The sequence below is a fragment of the Bombyx mandarina genome, chromosome 17 (genome assembly GCF_030267445.1).
Source record: "Bombyx mandarina strain Sakado chromosome 17, ASM3026744v2".
NCBI classification, from domain to species: Eukaryota; Metazoa; Arthropoda; class Insecta; order Lepidoptera; family Bombycidae; genus Bombyx; species Bombyx mandarina.
In genome coordinates, this window is record NC_143223.1 from 1,160,421 (window position 1) to 1,180,787 (window position 20,367).

Genomic DNA, 20,367 nt, shown 5'->3' on the forward strand with positions numbered 1-20,367 from the left:
TTTCTCGCCGTATCTTCTCAGTGGGTCGCGTTTCTGATCCGGTGGTAGATTCTGCAAAGTACAACTCTTGCTAGGGTCAGTGTTAGCATCACTCCGGTTTGAACCCCGTGAGCTCACCTACTAATTAAGGTTACGCTGAAATAGCCTCTCAAGGCTATCAGCTTAAATAAGAAATAAAAAACTTAATAAATTAATGACGATTCCGCTAACTTTGACAAGTGATAAAACGTAACATAAGCTTGGCCGATATTAAGTAACCCTGTCTTTGTGAAGGGTGAGACAGACATCATTCCATGCAGTATCAAAAGGTATTCTCAGAGGCACACAAATAAAAGTAAACATTATTTTTCGTAGTTCATTTTAATTATAAGTTTAGTACGTGTATAAATAATAAATAAAACATGCTCTTTTAAGAGTTAAAATACTAGAAAATGCATATAAAAATAGCCTCTATTTATAAATGTTCGATCTCTTTAATCACATACATTTTGTATAATTTAACTATTTAAATATTAAAAAAAATTGGCAATTTTATTATTATGTGAGATCCGCCTTTGATAAGGTTAAAACCTTTTTAAATAACAAACTTATTTGTATTTCTATAAAATTGTTTCTTCAAAATATTTGTCCAATATTCCATCTTTATTAAAAATCTTTAGGTATATTCAAAAACAAAACTATAGTATTAAAATTATTTATGAGCCATTTTAGTGCGTTACGCAAAATTTAAACAATTTTTTTGTCTCGATTTATAAACACGGACATGTTTAGTATTGTTTAGTTTCTTAAAGTACACCTTGAATTATAATATCTATCTTAACAATGTCACTGACCGACCCATATGTCAAATGCATTAAACAAATACTGATCTATATTCATGTAGGAATCTAATAAGCAATCGGACTTTTTGGCGGAAACGCGAGGAGTGAAGTTGTGTGATTTGTTTTATATTATCAATTTTTTCAGGTTTATATATGTAATAACGGCGGTTTATTAACTGTTTAATATCTGTGAAAGTGCACAAATGTAGGAAAATGAAACAAAGTCGCTGGACGTAACTTCTCGGCATCCTCCAAAAAGTCCACTGAAAAAATCTCAGTAAATGACCACCATTTTACTGAGATTATATTTCATCCCATATCATCTCATCTCATTTCATTTCATTTCATCCCAGTTGATAAATGTCTCAAATTAATTATCTTCATTTCATTTCAATTCACTCCATACATATTATCATTTTTCATAAAAATAAGAATATAAATTAAAATAAGACATAACTTAAAGGTCTTAGTTACCAGGTCATAAAATCCTTAAATAAATAAAAAAGTAATCTATATTTAAATAGACAAAAACGAGCATGTAGAAGTTGATAGAAAGGCCATCCGGTGCCTCCAAGATGACAGTTATAATAAATGAGACTATAGACAGACAGTACCTTCTGTAACGATAAATAAGTGTGTTAGCATCGTTGTCTACTGCCAAGCGACAGTGCGTCGCGGTCTGAAGGAACCTCTCATCTACAATATGCGTTCTCATATTTATTTATGTATCCACTTAACATCAACTGGACCGTGAGATCTTCTGTCAACTTAACATAATAAAAATATCGCGTGTTGAACTAATATTCTCATAGTACATACAAAAAAAGCTAACCTTATTACATTTAATTGGCTATAATTATAACAGAGAGTTAATTATTTTGTATAATGACGTCAAAGTTCTGTACAAATTCTATACTATATAAAACGACCCACATATTGCTGGAAATAGACAATTCACTCCCACTAAAATACTGTAAATGTTTATTGCTTACTTATTTAATAGTAAACGGATCCAAATTTTAATCGAAGTATTGGAGCAGTTAATTTAAATGCGAAAATGTTTAATTACGCAAGACTGATTTAAATTTCACAACCTTTTCATACATAAAAAATATGGAAGACAAAATTTCATTTTTGGCAACATTTTCAAAACGAAGGAAGACACTTTATATATTTAAAATTATTTATTTATATATCGACGCTTGAAAGGCAAACGTGACTAAGCGATCATAACTGCTTTGTTCATAAATGATAGGCAATAACCATATTCGATACGCAAAAAAAATATATTTCTAGGTCTATTAAAATAATTTCAATCCTACAACTAGATTCGTTAAAATATAATTTTGAAGTTATACTTCTTTAGGCACTTTATGACAAATTGATGAGAGTGAAATTTTACGATGCGCGCGCACCGTTACACAAAATTAACAGAAATGAAGTTGCCCACTAAATCGCTCATTACAATACGACCGACGTAACTTGGCGAGTGTGAATATAGCCGCAGGTGAACTTTCGCGCATGTACACTCGTAAAAAAAAGTGTTACTAGCATTCATTTTTTAGTAATATAAATGACAAAATTATTATTTAATATAATTCATACTAAATATTATTAAATTATTAACGTTAAATATTTATTATTAATTATTTAATATTTAAAAAAAAAGAAATAAATTTAATAAACAAAGTATAACTTCTTACGTGCGTACATAAGTACACGCACCCTTTTTTTGGTTTTCAGGTATTTCAACTTTAAATTAGTCTACTGTAAAGTTCACGCATTGTCGCTTAGTCACGTTTGCCTTTCAAGCGTCGATGTGTATATATGTAAGACTGCGAACTAAGGCCACCGCTTGTCGTCTTCGGCTTGTGCCAGACGACTGCTAGAGCCTTGCCAGCTAAACGAGCTGTCGGTGTCGCCGTCATTCGATTTCGACCTCTCGGTCAAATGCGAATAAGGCCGGTATTCCTTGACGCGCGACCGAGGTCGGTCCCCGAACGAATGACTGAGCCTCGACGCGTCAAAATGGAAGCCAGAGTTCGATGGCTTCCTGACGTCCCTAATGTACTTCCACGTGTGGCTGTCCGGGCCCTCGGCCGCCTTCGGGCTGTACGACCACTCTGCGGAACATATCCCGACGTTGGTATACAGGAGACGCAGGCTTGGGACCATTCCTTTTTTTTATTGCCCTTGTATGCAGACGAGCATACGGCCCACCTGATGGTGAGTGGTTACCGTCACCCATGGACTTCAGCAATGCCAGGGGCAGAGCCAAGTTGCTGCCTACCGATTTGCGCTGCTTTCTTTACGATCATCCTTACAGGTGGTAGGACCTCTTGTGAGTCTGCAGGAGTAGGTACCACTAACCTCTCTCTATCTCGCTATCTCTCTCTCTCTCTATCTATCTATCTCGCTATCTCTCTCTCTCTCTCTCTCTCTCTATCTATCGCGCTATATCTCTCTCTCTCTCTCTCTATCTATCGCGCTATCTCTCTCTCTCTCTATCTATCTATCTTTCTATCTCTATCTCTATACCGCTCGTACATATTGAAAGCAACAGAAACAGAATACAGCCGGTACTCACCTCCGTTGGAGACTTTAGCGATGGCGTTGAGCAGGAAGTCCTTGTCCTTCGCCTGCAGTACTAGCATGTGACGTAATATGACCACCATGGAGGAGTGCGCGAGGGCGCGCGCCCGCATGTAGTACACCGACACGCTGCGGGACATACCACTGCTGGGTCAGGTCGCCCAGGGACTACTGGGACGACAGTCACAGCACAGAAGAAAATCTTATATCCTACCACGGCACTACTAATTTCTGCGGACTTAAAAGGTGGCTCAGCTATATTTATATTGAAATTATAAGTTTGTATAAACAATATTACGATTCTATTGTCAAGGACTATTCTACTTCTTCACAGATTTCGCTAAGACTACACTTTAGACAATTTTACTTTATACTTAAGAAAATTAACAAACACAAACAATATTTATTCTATTCTCAATTTGACCACAGACTATAAACAATAAGAAAAGTTTGACATTAACCAAATAGTATGCATGCGTGTGTGTGTCAAATACTTGATAGTGTGTGTTGTTTTTTTTTAAAATTGATTTAATGTATTTTTATTCATAATAAAATATAACATGATGAATGTTTCATCATCTCGTGGATCGTTTGGTCCCTGTGGGTCTGCGGAGAGACTTCGGCTTCCTCTGTATTTTATAGCGTATGTTCCATGGGGAGTGCTCTGAAGAATTGTTCGAGATGATACCGTCATCTCGTTTTTACCATCGTACCGCCCGCTATCGGAGTGGAGTTCATCCATACTACCTGGAGCCACTGCGGTCATCCACAGTGCGTTTCCAGAGATCTTTTTTGCCACGTACCATCCGGCTATGGAATGAGCTCCTCTCCACGGTGTTTCGCGAGCGCTATGGCATGTCCTTCTTCAAAAGAGGCTTGTTGAGAATATTAAGCGGTAGGCAGCGGCTTTGCTCTGCCTCTGGCATTGCTGACGTCCATGAGCGACGGTAACCACTCACCATCAGGTGGACGATATGCTCGTCTGCCTATACGGTACCGGTATGTACTAGGCGGCCAGTGAGTGCGCAGTCGGTGCTCACCAGAGAAAGAGCAGTATGAAGGCCAGAGGTCCGGGCCTGCCGAAGAAGGCGAGTATGGTGGCGGCGGCGGGGTGCTCCGACAGCCTCAGGGCTCCTTCGCTGAGCACGCTGTACACCGTCTCGTAGCCACGGAACGGGCCGCAGACCTTCGATGAACTCCTGCTCAGTAAAAACCATAAAAATTATTACTGGTGGTAGGAACTTTTGTACGTCCACACGGGTACCTACCCTCACCCCGCCTATTTCTGCCGTGAACCAGTAATGCGTTTCGGTTTGAAGGGCGGGGCAGCCGTTGTATCTATACTGAGACTTTAGAACTTATATCTCAAGGTGGGTGGCGCATTTATTTTGTAGATGTCTATGAGCTCCAGCAACCACTTAACACCAGGTGGGTTGTAAGCTCGTCCACCAATCCAAGCAATAAAAAAAATGCATTGTCTTGCTTAAAGCCTTCAAGCGTTACCTACATCAACTCGTCTGGGATTGGTCCCGAGGGACTGACCTACAATATGCATTTGTAGAATACTGGAGTTCTTTAGACATATTGCTCGGAAAGAGGGTCACGATCTTGTCTTGGTGACGAGCAAGATGATGAGACCCGGTGTAATAAGAGAAAACCTTTAATGCATATAAGGTTTTAATAAGCTAAAATTAACAGTAAAAATTGTTTTGGTTACATTAGATACATTGACAAATAACTAATAAAACTGATTGAAAATGACATCAACTTATGACTGATAATTTCAAGTAAGAAGTTTACATCATACGGGAAGACAAGGGGGATGCCTTCCACGAGCTCAAAGATCGCAGCAGATGGAAAACAATGGGATGAGAGGGGGTAAGGGGGGGGGGGTGGAGACTGACCTGAAGAAGAGTGAGCCAATCCCGAACAGCGTGGCGAAGAGCGAGAGCGTGACCAGCACGTACAGCACCGTCTGCGTCTGCGCCGCGCGCCACACCTGCGGGACGCGAGGGTTATAGGGTTATGGAAAATCTTTACTGATCACATTACGTACATACATGCTTTATTACTAAAATTCAATAAAACGGAATGAAGTTCATTAAGTTTAAGAAATTGTGGGAATCTAATGAAACCTCAATATCTTTCAATGTCAACTTCAACGTATTAAGAGGTAGGCAGCGGCTTGGCTCTGCCCCTGGCATTGCTGAAGTCAAGGCAATAAAAAAAAATAAAAAAATCTTTCTAGTAAGCGATGTCCAGCGACTTTGTTTCATTTTAAAAATAATACGGTTGTTTTCCCGTATTCTTTTAAATCAGCTGACACACGGGGTCAACGACCCCGCGGCCTACCCGCTTAGTTACTACCGCCCCACTAATGTCTACAACTCCGCATCACGCAGTCCGGTTTGAAGGCTGACCCGTTCGTTCTTCCGAAGCTTCTAAACTAAGATCACAGGGTCCATCTCATGGTGCGAGGAACCTCATTTGACAAAACCTCAAAAACAAATCTGTAGCGGCGCCTGATTCGTTTAGCACTACCGGTACCGCGCGCTGACAGCATTCAACAATACTCCTAAGATACCTCACAAAAATCATTATTGGAACAAGATCCTTTTCCTTCGAAAATGTCAGATTCATATAATACATTCATCGACGTGCAATCACGACTAAAGCATTGTAAATTATAATTAAAGTAAGTAGCAAGAAATCAATTGGTTTTATCATAAATGCAATAAAGCCACAATGTCTCGCGTGGACAAAATCTATAGCATAACTTCCAAAGCCTCACCTTTCTAGCCGGCTGGCATGCCCTCAGAGCGCATTCTCTCTTCACGTAGAACAAGATAAAGAACTTAATGGTGACCGCCACCACCAGGAGAGGGGAGAACAGCAGGCCGAACCAGAGCACCCCCTGGTTGTAGATCAACGTGAGCGAGTTGTACGCTATGTTGAACTCCGGCGCCGACGAGTCCGGGTTTAACCTGGTGAAATGTGCATCGTATACATACAGTCAAAACCGTTTACTGCGACATCGTTTAATACAACATGCCGGTTATAATAACCAAGAACAAAGGTCCCGGCTGAATGCCATATGACCGCCTTATTAAGAATATTGCTTTCTACGACATTGGTAATAACGACATACCTCATAAAACGACCACATTTAACTAATATTTCGGAGAATTAGATCTGTTAGAACGACCGGCTAAGCTGTATTGTAAACAATTTGAATAGGTATCTACATTTGTCTTCAATGGCTTTTAAAATCAGGAAAGAAAACAATAGGATTTAGTTTAGTGTAGGGTCTTTTCTAATTCTTGTTTGCCGTAGTCAAAGCCCGCTTCTTCATATCTCTTCAGTTAGTTTGTTACTTATCTATACACAAGACACACCAAAACTTTGTGGAGTTATTCGTGAAACTTTCAAAATGTCGCAAAGAAAAATAAAACAAATTAATATTGAAGAAAAATCGCGTATTATATAAATATATTTTTCCAATAATTCCCTATCGATTTGTTTGTACTTGCACGATACACATTAAACATCACCGGTTGTTACGACTATCGCTTTTTACGACTGAATATGAGCAGTCCCTTCAATGTCGTTATAACAGATTTTGACTGTATATATATATGTATAAGATTGTTGTGAAATTGTTTTTTTCCTACCTAAACTGATGGCCTTGAGAGACCAATTCAGCGTAACCTTAACTAGTAGGTTTACTGATGGTAGGACCTCTTGTGAGTCCGCGCGGGTGGGTACCACCACCCTGCCTATTTCTGCCGTGAAGAAGTAATGCTTTTCAGTTTGAAGGCAAGGTGGGGTAGCCGTTGTAACTATACTTGAGATCTTAGAAGTTATATCTCAAAGTGGGTGGCGCATTTACGTTGTGTGTACGTTCTCATTACTCTAGATTAGGGCTGTCCAGAATCAGAAAATAATTTTGTATACATGTAAATAGTTTCGATAATAGATTTTTTTATCAAAACATATTATCATTATTTGGTATAATTTATCTTTATTCTTGTAACATTACATTCCCATTACATCATAGCTTCTTTAACTATTATCGGGGGAATTCCCGAAAAGTATTTTATTTTGTTTTTGAAAATATATTATTGTGCGGCCCTCCTGCTTTTGTAGTAAAATTAATTAGCCCGCAAAGGTACATAATGATGTAGTTTGGACAGCCTTGCTCTAGGACATATTTATATTATGAGAGGAACGATTCGTGGGACAAGTCATACTATACGTTCCCCTAAACCAAACTATACTAGTGATAACCTTAGCTTTTCCAAATTTAAAAAACGAGTCGATTAAATTCACATTTGCACTGAAAACGTTTAATAAAAATAATAATAATAACAAAGCAAATAAACAAAGCGAACTCACTTATATATCAAAGCTCTAATAAACTCAATGGCTGGCAACACCAGCAGCGAGACCACGGCGTCCAGCAGGACCAGCCTGTACGCTTCCTGACCGAAACGCGTCTCCCAGCACTGTGTGTTCGGTCGATAAAAGAAAATAAAAAATGGCAACAAAAATATAACAAAAAAAACGGCGCGCGTGCAACTAGGTACGCGTGAATGAAGTGAAACTTCTTTTTTGATGTGTAGTATTGTGGTTTTCTTCATTATTCATTCTTAAATCAGATTGCTCTTGTAATAGGGAATGCTGTGTATAAGAGATGCGACATCTTTAGCATGTATATTATATATTTTATATTTTAAATTATAGATAGAAAAATAAATATATGTGTATTTTTTAAATACTTCATTAAAATATTGGACACTACTCGTTGCTAACGTTCGAGTGCCACGCATGCACTCTCGCTCTGTCTCTTTCTATTCCAGGGTAGCGTTAAACGTTTAACGCAACCTTATCGCATTAGAAGTTTCACTTCAACAATTACACTATACTACTCCGTGCACGGCCGGCAATCGCTATCCTCGTCTGACAAATGATGTTACGCGTTAACTCTCTTTCACTCTACCTTAAATATTTATCATCTTTAACAGCCAGCAACCCTTATTTGCGGCCAGATTTAATTAGGTAACCATATATGATAATTAATAGAAAACATTTAGCTTCAATTTGATATATAATTAATAAATATACGTTATGAACGTATAAATGTAACGAAATCATACCTGTTTACACCTGGCTGCGAAGAGGTGCGGCGAGGTGCGCAATGGCAACCGTGATTTTTTTAAATCATTATGTAAATTGCCGTGATGTAGACGATATTTTATTTAAAAAACAAGTGAACGAAATTTTTTCCCAAAAAGAAATTAAAAATAATTTAATTAAAAATACTAGCGGCCAAATTTTGATAGGCAACTTGGTAGATATATATTCTCTTAATTATAAATATACATAAAAATTTTGTTTTTAGCAAATAACCGATAAGCCCACTAATCCCGCAGTCGGATCTTAGACTATTACAAGTTTGTCTGTATGTTACGGTTATAGTATAAATTGATAATCGTGACATTATCTGTGGACTTTTAAATTTCGTATTGAACAGCATAAGTCGTGAATGGTTCTTTATCTGTGCGACCAGGATTTAGTACAATTATTTTAAAAAAAACAAAATGTCTTGTATTCTGCGTTTTTTGTTTTTTTTTTTTAGTAATACTTGTCGTGTACCGTCATCTACTCGCTATGGTAGAAATAGGTACCAGTAAGTGTTGGTATAATTAGTGTTACAAGCGCGCAAGCTTAATTATCACTGTACTACTGTGGCTTGTGACGTCAAATGCTTACGTCAGTGTTCGACCGGGACCAGTACACCAGCAGAAGCATCAGCGCGCCCATGTCCAACAGCCAAGTCCTGGCCAGCGTCACGTAGACCGCCGTACGACGCGTGTAGTACTCCAATCTAAGGATTACAACATCATCAGCCCGTAGACAGACAATACCTCGAAACAACTTCTTGACGGGCACACGATAGTGGCGTAGCAGAGATTCTCAAAGTCACCGGTTGTCGTTTCCCAATTCCAATTGAAAAGTTTGTTTTCACTTCAGAAGCACTGCGTCATTTAGTGTCAGAGATTTGGCTAAAAAGCCGAGTAGTCATTGGCCGTTATTAATAAACAATAAAAACTTTAATTCCTGTTCACTTTTTGGCGGGAACGCGAGGAGTGAAGTTATGTGATTTGTTTTATTTTGTCTATTTAATGTTTCTTCAGGTTTAAATGTGTAATAACGGCTGTTTATTAACTGTTTGATATCTGTGAAAGTGCACAAATGTGGGAAAATGAATCAAAGCGGGTGGACGTAACTTCTCGGGATCCTCCAAAAAGTCTACTAAAAAAATCTCAGTAAACGACCACCATTTTACTGAGATTATATTTCATCCCATTTAATCTCATTTCATATCATTTCATTTCACTTCATATTATCATTTTTCATAAAAACATGAATATGAATTAAAATAAGGCATGACTTAAAGGTCTTAGTTACCAGGTCATAAAATTACTTTAAAAAAAATCTGTTGTAATAAGATTCAAATACCAATATGACAAACTGACTTGACAACTCCGTAGAAGACGAGTGGGCACAGGGTGACGACGAGCGTCAGCAGCGCCGACACCGCCAGCTCCCACCCCGCCCACGCCGTCTCCGCCTCCAGCATGTGCCACAGCCCCCAGTTCACGGCCACCACCAGCGCCAGCACCAGCCCGGTGGCCACTACGTTGGTCATGTACTGGCATATCCTCACGCAGACCGGCATCGACACTTTGTTCCTGTTCTGTTCGCTGAGGAGTTCCTGTGGACGAGGGTACCACTCGATAACGGTATACAGACTGTCTCCTGTGTTACAAGAAGCAGTGGGCTTAGTGCGAGTTTTTTAACGTTCTCAATAGCGTAAGAGTTATTTCATATTTGTATGGACTGTGATCGTTTACGTACGTTTGCCGCTAGGGGCGCTGTTCCAACTGCATACAAAATTGGGCTAACTTTTACGCTATCGAGAACGTTAAAAAACTCGCACTAAGCATAGCGTTCTATATAATAAGATCTATTATAAACACAATGTTAAATAGCGTTCAAAATATTTCTGTTTTGTATTAGTTAAGTGTAGTATGTAGTGAAGAGTCATGCATGAGTACAGCACAGAGGCAGCTTGGCTCTGCCCCTGGCATTCCTGTAGTCCATGGGCGATGATAACCACTCACCATCAGGTGGGCCGTACGCTCGTCTGCCTGCTAAGGTAATAAAAAAGACAATGACGTCAGAAAACTTTTTTTTTGTTAATCACACCCATTTTTTTGTGTAAATTAATTATCTTCTTTATATATATAATGATCTTTATATATATATATATATATATATATAATGAATTGCTGTTCGTTAGTCTCGTTAAAACTCGAGAACGGCTGGATCGATTTGGCTATTTTGATCTTGAATTATTTGTGGAAGTCCAGAGAAGGTTTAAAAGGTAGATAAATATGAAAATGCTCGGAATTAAATAAAAAATACAATTTTTGTTTTTCCTTTGATGTGTCCCCCGTGGGACGGATTCCTTTTGTTTGTTTTAAGTTTATTTTATACAAAAATTTGGGTCTTTTATTTATCGATTGAGGCACTACGAAGTCTGCCGGGTCAGCTAGTTTCTAAATATAAGTGCTGCTACTTTCCAACGTATGACGTGGACCGAGTTCAGTTCATCATAGTCGGTTACTTTTGGCGGAGCAGTCGTGGTCATGTGGAATTCTTATTAAAGCCTTGACCTAGTTCAGTTACATTGGTATAAGGTCTGCGTACTGTTCGAACCCAGAACACCTGGTTGTGATGACGTTCCAGTGACACAACACCCCTACAAAAAGGGGGAGGAAGGTTAATTTTATTACACACTATTCATCCTTAAGCTCGTCTTGAATAAGTATCAATACTAATTATATTGTTTAAATTCATACATAGCTTAATAGTACGACTTAAAGTTCACAGGACGCCTGACGCAGCGGACCAGGCACAACTTGTACTTAAATGAGGACAACAAAGAATTCTCACCTTAAATTCGTTATAGATGCTTGTGGAGGTCAATTCGGCGGCTTTATGGGAGACTATACCAAAGTCCCAGCCGCAAAAAACTTTGTTGGCGAAAATCAAAGTCACCCCGCCTCCGGTCTCGATGAAGTTACGTCGGTAGGAATATGCAGTTCTGGTGGAAGAAGGAAGAGTCATTAGGCTAAGCAGACGGGTATATCGAAAATCGAGTACCACCACAAACAGGGTTAGTAGTGGTATATTTGACAGGTCCGTCGACAGGACACGCCATGGACGTCGTGATTGCATGAGGTCGTTGACCTCACAACACCTTATTAATACACTGACTTTTTCATAAGACATATGTGTATATTAAACAAGACAACCTCATACAGGCAAGTAGGCAGCGGCTTGACTCTGCCCTGACATTGCTGAAGTCCATGGGCGACGGTAACCACTCACCATCAGGTGGGTTGTGTGCTCGTCCGCCTACGAGGGCGATAAAAAAAATCATAAAAGTCAGAATTCGTTCAGAAGAAGCTATAACCTTTACGGTGCACTATTCATGGTGGTGCATTAGCAACCTTGAATATCACAGAAGTTCCACATACATAGTTAATCTCAATTTGTGCCAAAAAATTAAATCTCAGAACTTTTTTGGCAGATTTAAACTATCAACAACGTGCATTCTGGATTTATAGGTTCAAAAAGAGCGCAATAAATTTAACAAGTACGCCACCAATCAATAATAAGACTTTGAACTAACCTGTAACACAGAACAGCAAAACATGTCAGATACAGACAGACCATAGTGAAGAAATATGCGAACGGCATGTAGTATGAGAGTCCGGCCGTGACCACCGCGCCGTCGTGGTAGTGCGCGTAGAACAACAACGAGTCTTCTAACCAACCCTGAAAAAAAGAGTGCAATAGATCAATATAAGTACCACCCTCCGTGCTTCGTGCTTCTCAATGCTGAAGGTCGTGACCTTTACGGAGCACTTTTGTTAGGATTATGATCCTCATGAGTGCAATACAACACAAATGGATGTTATAGGGCTGATACTACATTGAAATTTTGGTGGTCGTTGGTGGTGGTAGTAAGGTCACCAGTGCCGGGCGGCACAATAACGAGTCCGTAATTGGATGGACAGTTTATTTCCAATCACAGACGGTATAACAATATTAAGAAGGAGAAATTACGGAGTACAGAAGGCACAGATAAAGCGGTAGCAAGTTCAAACACAATAATACAAAATAGACAAAAGCAATAAATCGTAACGAAGCAAAAGAGTACGCGTAAGTCGAGGAGTGTCACAGTCTTCGCGTAGCGTTGATCAAACCCGACTGGCCGCGAGCGGCGGCCGAGTCGTGGCGCAGGCGACGACCAGTACGTACGCAGCTATACATAGTTGGGGTCTTTGCCGCATACTAGCGGTTGCGCCCGACTATGCTTGTGTAAATAATATAATTTTGAGTAGTGTTGTGAATGTATGCTTGTTTAGCGTATTTGTGTACTGTATGAGAGTGTGTTATAGAATACGTAATTAAATATGATATAATATTAAATATTGCGTAGGTGTGCAATGTAAATTAATAAATAATATGAACTAATATACATAAATATAGTAGAAACACCTACAGAAATTTAATTATTTTAGGTTAGTATTTTTTTTCCAGATACTATAAGAATCAATATGGAGCTGGGCTCACAATGTGCTGTTTATTATGACTCTGCTCCTTCGTCGTCAAAATTATTTAAGCAGGAACGTATTTGTTTAGAAATATATCAGTACTTGCACTAGAATTAACGCTCAAACCAAGTATATCAATATATTTTACTCAAGTAGATACAGATCTACTTGAGTAAAATATATTTGCAGACGCGAAATACGAAATATTTTGAATGATTCGAAATTTGGCTGTTGCAAATTGTAGGACACAGACTGCGGAAAGAAACGATCAGAAGCGGTAGTTCATATGGACAACATTAGGGATGCTGGTGTACCCAGTGGAAAGATCAAATTCGCATTTGAGTCATGTATTCAAATAATAACTACCCCATACCGGCATTTAACGGCCGTCTGGTGTAGTGGTAAGTGACATGGTCACTACACAAGGGGGTCGCGGGTTCGAATCCCGCCAAGGGAAGATATTTATATGATAAATATAAATGTCTTTCTAGGGTTATGGGTGTATATTAAATATATGTATTTGTATAATAAAAATATTATATTTATTTCCGTTATCTGGTACTTGTAACACAAGTTCTTTACGAACTTATCACGGGACCAGTTAACGTGGCGTGATTGTTAGTAAATAATTATATTTATATTTTTATTTATATTATACCTCAAATTATTATTAAGAAGTACACAAAGACCAGGTTTCATATCAATATGAAATGTGTAATCCGACATCATTACTTATTAAACAAATAAAAACAAACATAAAGAGAATTAATTACCTGCCCACTAATGAAATCCCAGAATCCGAAATTTACAGTCCCGTCGGGCTTATCATGCAGGACCTGCGGCACCACCACGAACAGTATCACCATTCCAGATAGCAGCAAGTTCATAGTAAACAGCCAGCGAACTAGATAGAAGTATGACCCGACAGCCGATCCGAAGTGGCCCTCAATATTCCGAATGGCTTCGTACCAGAGTTCAATCGAAAATACGAGATCGCGCATGCGGTCTTTTGTCTGAAAAGATTGCGAAGGAAATATCAATACAAGAGAATCTGGGCAATCATCTACTTCTTCTTCTTCTTTGTCGCTTCCTCATTACTGAGGGTCGTGACCACCTTGGTCCAGTTTTTGCACTAGCTTCCTCCAATGTTGCTTGCATTCGGCCTGCATAATGGCGCCCGCGACACTGGTGTTTGTGGCCTCCTTGACAATGTCAATCATCTACCACAACAACATAAACAAAGAACAACATATATTTCAAGTGCTCTTGAGTAAATTTGTATTTTGTAAATTGGCAATGTCAATCCAATACGCGATTATTTGCTAATACCAAATAATGATTTCAGCAAAGTTACAGTACTTTCAGACATCTCATTCCCATACTGATGAGAATTCAAAAGCATCGTACCCGTTTCCATCCAAAGCTTATTCTGTATTTGAACCTTTTCCACAGTGAAATTGGCTTCCTTTTCGACCTCAAGCTAACCGAGGCAGATAATTTCGCTCGGACATTCCTCTTCATGGTCAAACCTTGCGGGAGCTCACGAAGAGCCTCTCTGAAAGAATAACGTTCATAATCTTCACCAGAGTGAAAACTGTTTAAAGATATATATTAAGGTAGTGGTGGTAGGACCTCTTGTGAGTTCGCGCGGGTAGGTACCACCGCCCTGCCTATTTCTGCCGTGAAGCAGTAATGCATTTCGGTTTGAAGGGTGGGACAGCTGTTGTAACTATACTTGAGATCTTAGAACTTATATCTCAAGATGGGTGACGCATTTACGTTGTGGATGTCTATGGGCTCCAGTAACCACTTAACACCAGGTGGGCTGTGAGCTCGTCCACCCACCTAAGCAATAAAAAATAAAAATAATAATAATAATAACCAGGTGATTAGGAATTGAGCTGTACAGAAATTTTGATATCACTTCATTTTACTTGTTAAAACTTGAACATTTGAGATGTTTGTTATAAATTTCTTGTTTACGTTGATTCTATGAATATATTGTTATTGTTCGAAATTACCTCTTCAATGTAATGTTAAGACAAGTATTATTTTTTTTAAAAAGGATTTGGCATCACATTTTTAATTAATTAAGATGATTGGACTGTTTATTTTTAAGCACATAAGCATAATTAAATAACAATATAATTATTAATCAAATATTTTAATTTTGATTAACATTTTGATGGTTCACTTGCGCTCTGAATAAATGCAGATGGAAAACTAAGAAAACATACACTCCACAACTCTCACCTTCTCAGCTCCTCAGCATCAGGGGTGTCCTCCATGAGCTGGTGGTGCTGTTCCATCTCACGAACGATAATATTGGCTTGCACATCAGCATTGTCAGCTTCATCTGCTGCCTCAGCAACATCAGTCAGCAATGCATTATTTTCGGTATTGTTTCGACGTAGTCTCAATGTGTCTGTTTTAATACAATAACATTTACATATGCAAACATTTTGTTTATTTTTGTTCCAATATTATGTATATTATTTGATAATTAGATTTATTAGAGTATTCCGACCCTATATACGAGGCACTTCATCAAAGAGTGTAGGGTAGTAACAAAGGTATTTATTCTAATTTTGATAACTAAAATTAATAACAGTGGATGTATGAAAATTACACGTTAACTCAACACGTCATGTTGCTAGCAATACAATTATTTAAATAATGAAACATATTAAAGAATTGTAGTGAAAACATCGACATATAGAAAGATTGAAGCTTATGGAACTGATGACTTGCAAAATGTGTGACAGTAGTAATCGTGCATTGATGGATGATGATTGAGGGATGGGGAAACTGTTGAAGATACCATCCTATTGAGACTTCAACCTATGGTCTCAAGGTGGGTTGCATGGTTGACTTTGTGATATCTAATTAAGTATGACCTAGACCAGAAAAGAATCAGTTTTTTAAACGCAGCTGTATTTGAAGAGATGTAATAATAACCATATAATTTAATACATACTGTAAGGAATTTGTCTTGATGGCATAAAGTTGACGGCGACCTGTCTTGCTGCAGAGTTTCTCAGCGTAAAGCTTCGGCGTGAGCTTAAAGGCCTCGGGTCCACTTCTATTTCATCGTCCATTTTTTATTGTTTAGTTACTGGAAACGTTTAAGCAAACATATGCTTTTTTTAATTATAGAATCTTTAGATTTGCCAATTAGTATGATAATTTAGTTTGAAATAGTTTTTTCCATTAAAGTAATTTTACCTATATTTATTACTCACAAAAACCAAAGAAAACTGTTTTATCAAGAATATTTTATGCACAACTCTTAATAGTCATCGGGCTATATGAGTGTGGAAATATAGTTAACCAATCTTATTGAGTATGTGTTTTTGAAAATCTACTAATCCTTTTAACTTTATAGAAAGCAGCCTAGAGAACAATCCAATGGTTCTTTATCAAATATTTTTTGAAACTTGTGTAAGAACTGGTGGTGATATATATTAAAGTCCCAATTAGTACACAATAACAAAATTTCATTATCTTTATAGTGATTATTTTATGATTAACTATCTTTGTTTTATAATTAAATGATAATAGACATTATCTTCATTTTACCTGTGATATCTTTATTAATAGCATAAGGGCTGATTCAAATAGTTACATTTGAAATTGTATTCAATTCTAATCTATATATTAATACATGAAGCAAAAACTTTGTATCCCCATTATCTTCATTTTACCTGTGATATCTTTATTAATAGCATAAGGGCTGATTCAAATATTTACATTTGAAATTGTATTCAATTCTAATCTATATATTAATACGTGAAGCAAAAACTTTGTATCCCCATTATCTTCATTTTACCTGTGATATCTTTATTAATAGCTTAAGGGCTGATTCAAATATTTACATTTGAAATTGTATTCAATTCTAATCTATATATTAATACGTGAAGCAAAAACTTTGTATCCCCATTATCTTCATTTTACCTGTGATATCTTTATTAATAGCATAAGGGCTGATTCAAATATTTACATTTGAAATTGTATTCAATTCTAATCTATATATTAATACGTGAAGCAAAAACTTTGTATCCCCATTATCTTCATTTTACCTGTGATATCTTTATTAATAGCTTAAGGGCTGATTCAAATATTTACATTTGAAACTGTATTCAATTCTAATCTATATATTAATACGTGAAGCAAAAACTTTGTATCCCCATTATCTTCATTTTACCTGTGATATCTTTATTAATAGCTTAAGGGCTGATTCAAATATTTACATTTGAAATTGTATTCAATTCTAATCTATATATTAATACGTGAAGCAAAAACTTTGTATCCCCATTATCTTCATTTTACCTGTGATATCTTTATTAATAGCATAAGGGCTGATTCAAATATTTACATTTGAAATTGTATTCAATTCTAATCTATATATTAATACGTGAAGCAAAAACTTTGTATCCCCATTATCTTCATTTTACCTGTGATATCTTTATTAATAGCTTAAGGGCTGATTCAAATATTTACATTTGAAACTGTATTCAATTCTAATCTATATATTAATACGTGAAGCAAAAACTTTGTATCCCTTTTTACGAAAATTGCGCGTACGGTGGAGTATGAAGTTTTCCACACTTATAGAGAATATAGAGAAGAAGTGCACAATGCAAATATTTTTTTAAAAATAATGCATAAAAGATACATTAAATCAACAAAGAAAACATTACATACACTACATACCATGTATTTGACGCACACACGCATGCATACTATTTATTGTCAAACTTTTGTTCTTGACGTCTGTTGTCAAATTAAGAATAGAATATGGTTTGTCTTTGTTAATATTTTTTATAGTGTAGTCTTGGTGAAATTTGTGATTATAGAAGTATAAAATACAATCATAATAGTGTACAAACTTACAATTCCCATTAATTATAGTCGAATTTCGACTACTGCGGGACCTCTAGTATGTTATAATTTATCTTTGTGACCATTTAAAAGATAAAATTTATTGAAATAAATTATCTAAATATAACATGAATCTATACATGAACCCTTGTACATAGAATTTTAGATAAAGTATTAATGACCTCATGTGGTGATGAGACATATAGTATTAGTGTAGGTTGGATTGTTTGTTCTAAGTTCGTACATGATTTTTGTTAAAAACAAATTTGAATTCAATTAAAACTTTGTAGTCTTTGTTGCCACTTCAGAGAATACTTCTTGCGTGTTACTTGGCAGACTTTCATAGATTGTTTACGTTTACTTATCAATTTTTCTAGAAGCAAAATAGAAGGAATAACTATTCAATTTCCATTCTAAAACATCTTCATATTATATGTCTGTCAGTTTTGCTTCGAAAATAGACAATAAATTTAAAACATGCTCAGAAAAGGCTTAATTTTTCGTTGCCATAAATTGTATCCGATAGAAAAAGTATTTCCAATGATGTCTACAACTTACACACCACAATGTGACAACACCAAATAAAATCTGATAGTTCTGATAAACTTAAATAAGGTCTGATAAACTTAACTTAATTTATTAATAGTTTTTGCAGTTATATTATTACTTTAATATTAGTTACTTACTACGAGAGTTTAAATGGAGTTACCACAATACCAATCTTGATAACATATATATTTTATTTCATAAATTTAAAATTAGTTTCATTTGTTGCTAGCTCTTCTTTACACTGATATGTTTAATACAATTACACTAAATATTTTTAAACCATTTGATGTCTTTTGATTTGAAAAAAACAATGAACTTAGACGAACTTGCAAAATTTAAAAATCTTGCAATGTTTCCAAATCTAATAAGTACCGTAAAATGGGGCGATTAGGGACAAATTCCAACTTTATGAGCAATTTTAAGGTAGTTGTTGATGTATATAATGCTATATCAGGATCAAAATGATTGAGTCTTGGGGGCATCTTTGTTGTCTAATTTAAAATTATGCAACTAGCATTCCAGTTTAAGCAAAAAATGCAAAAATAGGTGTAATCCCTATTTACCCGAAAATTGCGGTTAATTGGGACGAAATGAGAAATTTGCTAGGGTTGGCACTACTTTTATTTTTATATATAGTTTTAATTTATTTATTTATTTAGTTGCACCAACAAAGTGATCATCAATAAAAAAAAATTGAAAAACTGACAAAAGTACATGGCAGACATCACCTCAATTATAAGTGCAATCGAAAGTGCTGATATTTCTATCTGGGTTAAGAGATTAGGTGTGTCGGTTATTCCATGGATTAATCAGATGAATACCCTCACTCTGAACAAATATTAAATATTTATTATTCAAATATTAAATATATTACTTAGACATTTTTGTCCACCTTGAGATTTCATTGATCTTGTTACATGTCTCTGCAAAATCGACTTACTTATATTAAATTGCTTATCTATTTCAACTAAAGACTTATTCCCAATTTCGCTTCGAATAAACCAGATTTTTACCAACAAATTTAAAAATATTGTTATAACTACATAGACAACCCTACTAACCTGTACCTATTTATACTTAGGTCGTTTCCATTTCACGTATTCTCATCCCAATTGACCCCTTTTTCGTGGTTATTTGTACCTAAGACGTCCCCAATATCCCCAAAAACAACAGATTTTTACATGTATTTTTATTTAATCAAATACATTAAAACCAATAACAACTGAGACTTACCTTTAATATATATGCTGGTTCAAACACTAAATAACGTTTATAAATCATAGTCGTCTTCTATTATTATCAAATAAATAAAAGAGAGCAAAGTTTCTAGCACTAAAATAATTACCACCACAGGAAGTTAATTTGAAACGCGATTTTTTATAAGTTAGCAGCTATTATCATGCATATTCAGAGTTGTTTTGTGAACTTTCAACATTCTACTATTAAACTACAAAAAATGGAAGATTTTGCAACGAATATAAAACTTATATTGAGCGTCGAAAGATTTTCGGTTTTTTCCCGATTCGCCTCTCAATCCCTAATCGCCCCATTTTACCGGTATATAATCTATGGCAATGCTGTCAATTATTATACCACAGGTTAATTTAATAGTTAGTATATAGTTACCATGGAGTTAATAAGTACCTACAACGTAGTTACCTATATGGCTTACTGAATTTGGCCTCCTGTTTTTGATTTTCGGATTTTTTTTATTTTTTATTATTTGTTCGTTGTTTATTCGTTAATGTACGAATATAAATTTTTTTTGTTCGTCCTTTATTTATTTATAATTAATGCTCACCTCATGGTTGGATGGTTTGTTTATTAGATAT

At 36.3% G+C, this 20,367-nt stretch overlaps 1 protein-coding gene across 3 annotated transcripts; it reads right to left on the reverse strand.

The window, feature by feature from the left end:
- Positions 1–341: 341 nt before the first annotated feature.
- Positions 342–18,882, reverse strand: LOC114244668 (transmembrane channel-like protein 7). 3 transcript variants are annotated; one of them, XM_028176553.2, is made up of 15 exons: positions 18,673–18,882; positions 16,083–16,220; positions 15,359–15,530; positions 14,513–14,660; positions 13,879–14,118; positions 12,178–12,323; positions 11,436–11,586; positions 9,953–10,191; positions 9,186–9,300; positions 7,809–7,918; positions 6,205–6,397; positions 5,318–5,412; positions 4,454–4,612; positions 3,409–3,542; positions 342–2,944 (listed from the first exon to the last, which is right to left on the reverse strand). In XM_028176553.2, exons 2-15 carry the CDS (start codon positions 16,201–16,203, stop codon positions 2,664–2,666), a joined length of 2,304 nt encoding a protein of 767 aa, XP_028032354.2. In that variant the 5' UTR covers positions 16,204–16,220; positions 18,673–18,882; the 3' UTR covers positions 342–2,663. The 3 variants fall into 3 exon arrangements, with proteins under 3 accessions (XP_028032354.2, XP_089590460.1, XP_089590461.1); XM_089734334.1 differs by lacking the exon at positions 18,673–18,882 and adding an exon at positions 16,731–16,749; XM_089734335.1 differs by lacking the exon at positions 18,673–18,882 and adding an exon at positions 16,348–16,646.
- Positions 18,883–20,367: the final 1,485 nt, after the last annotated feature.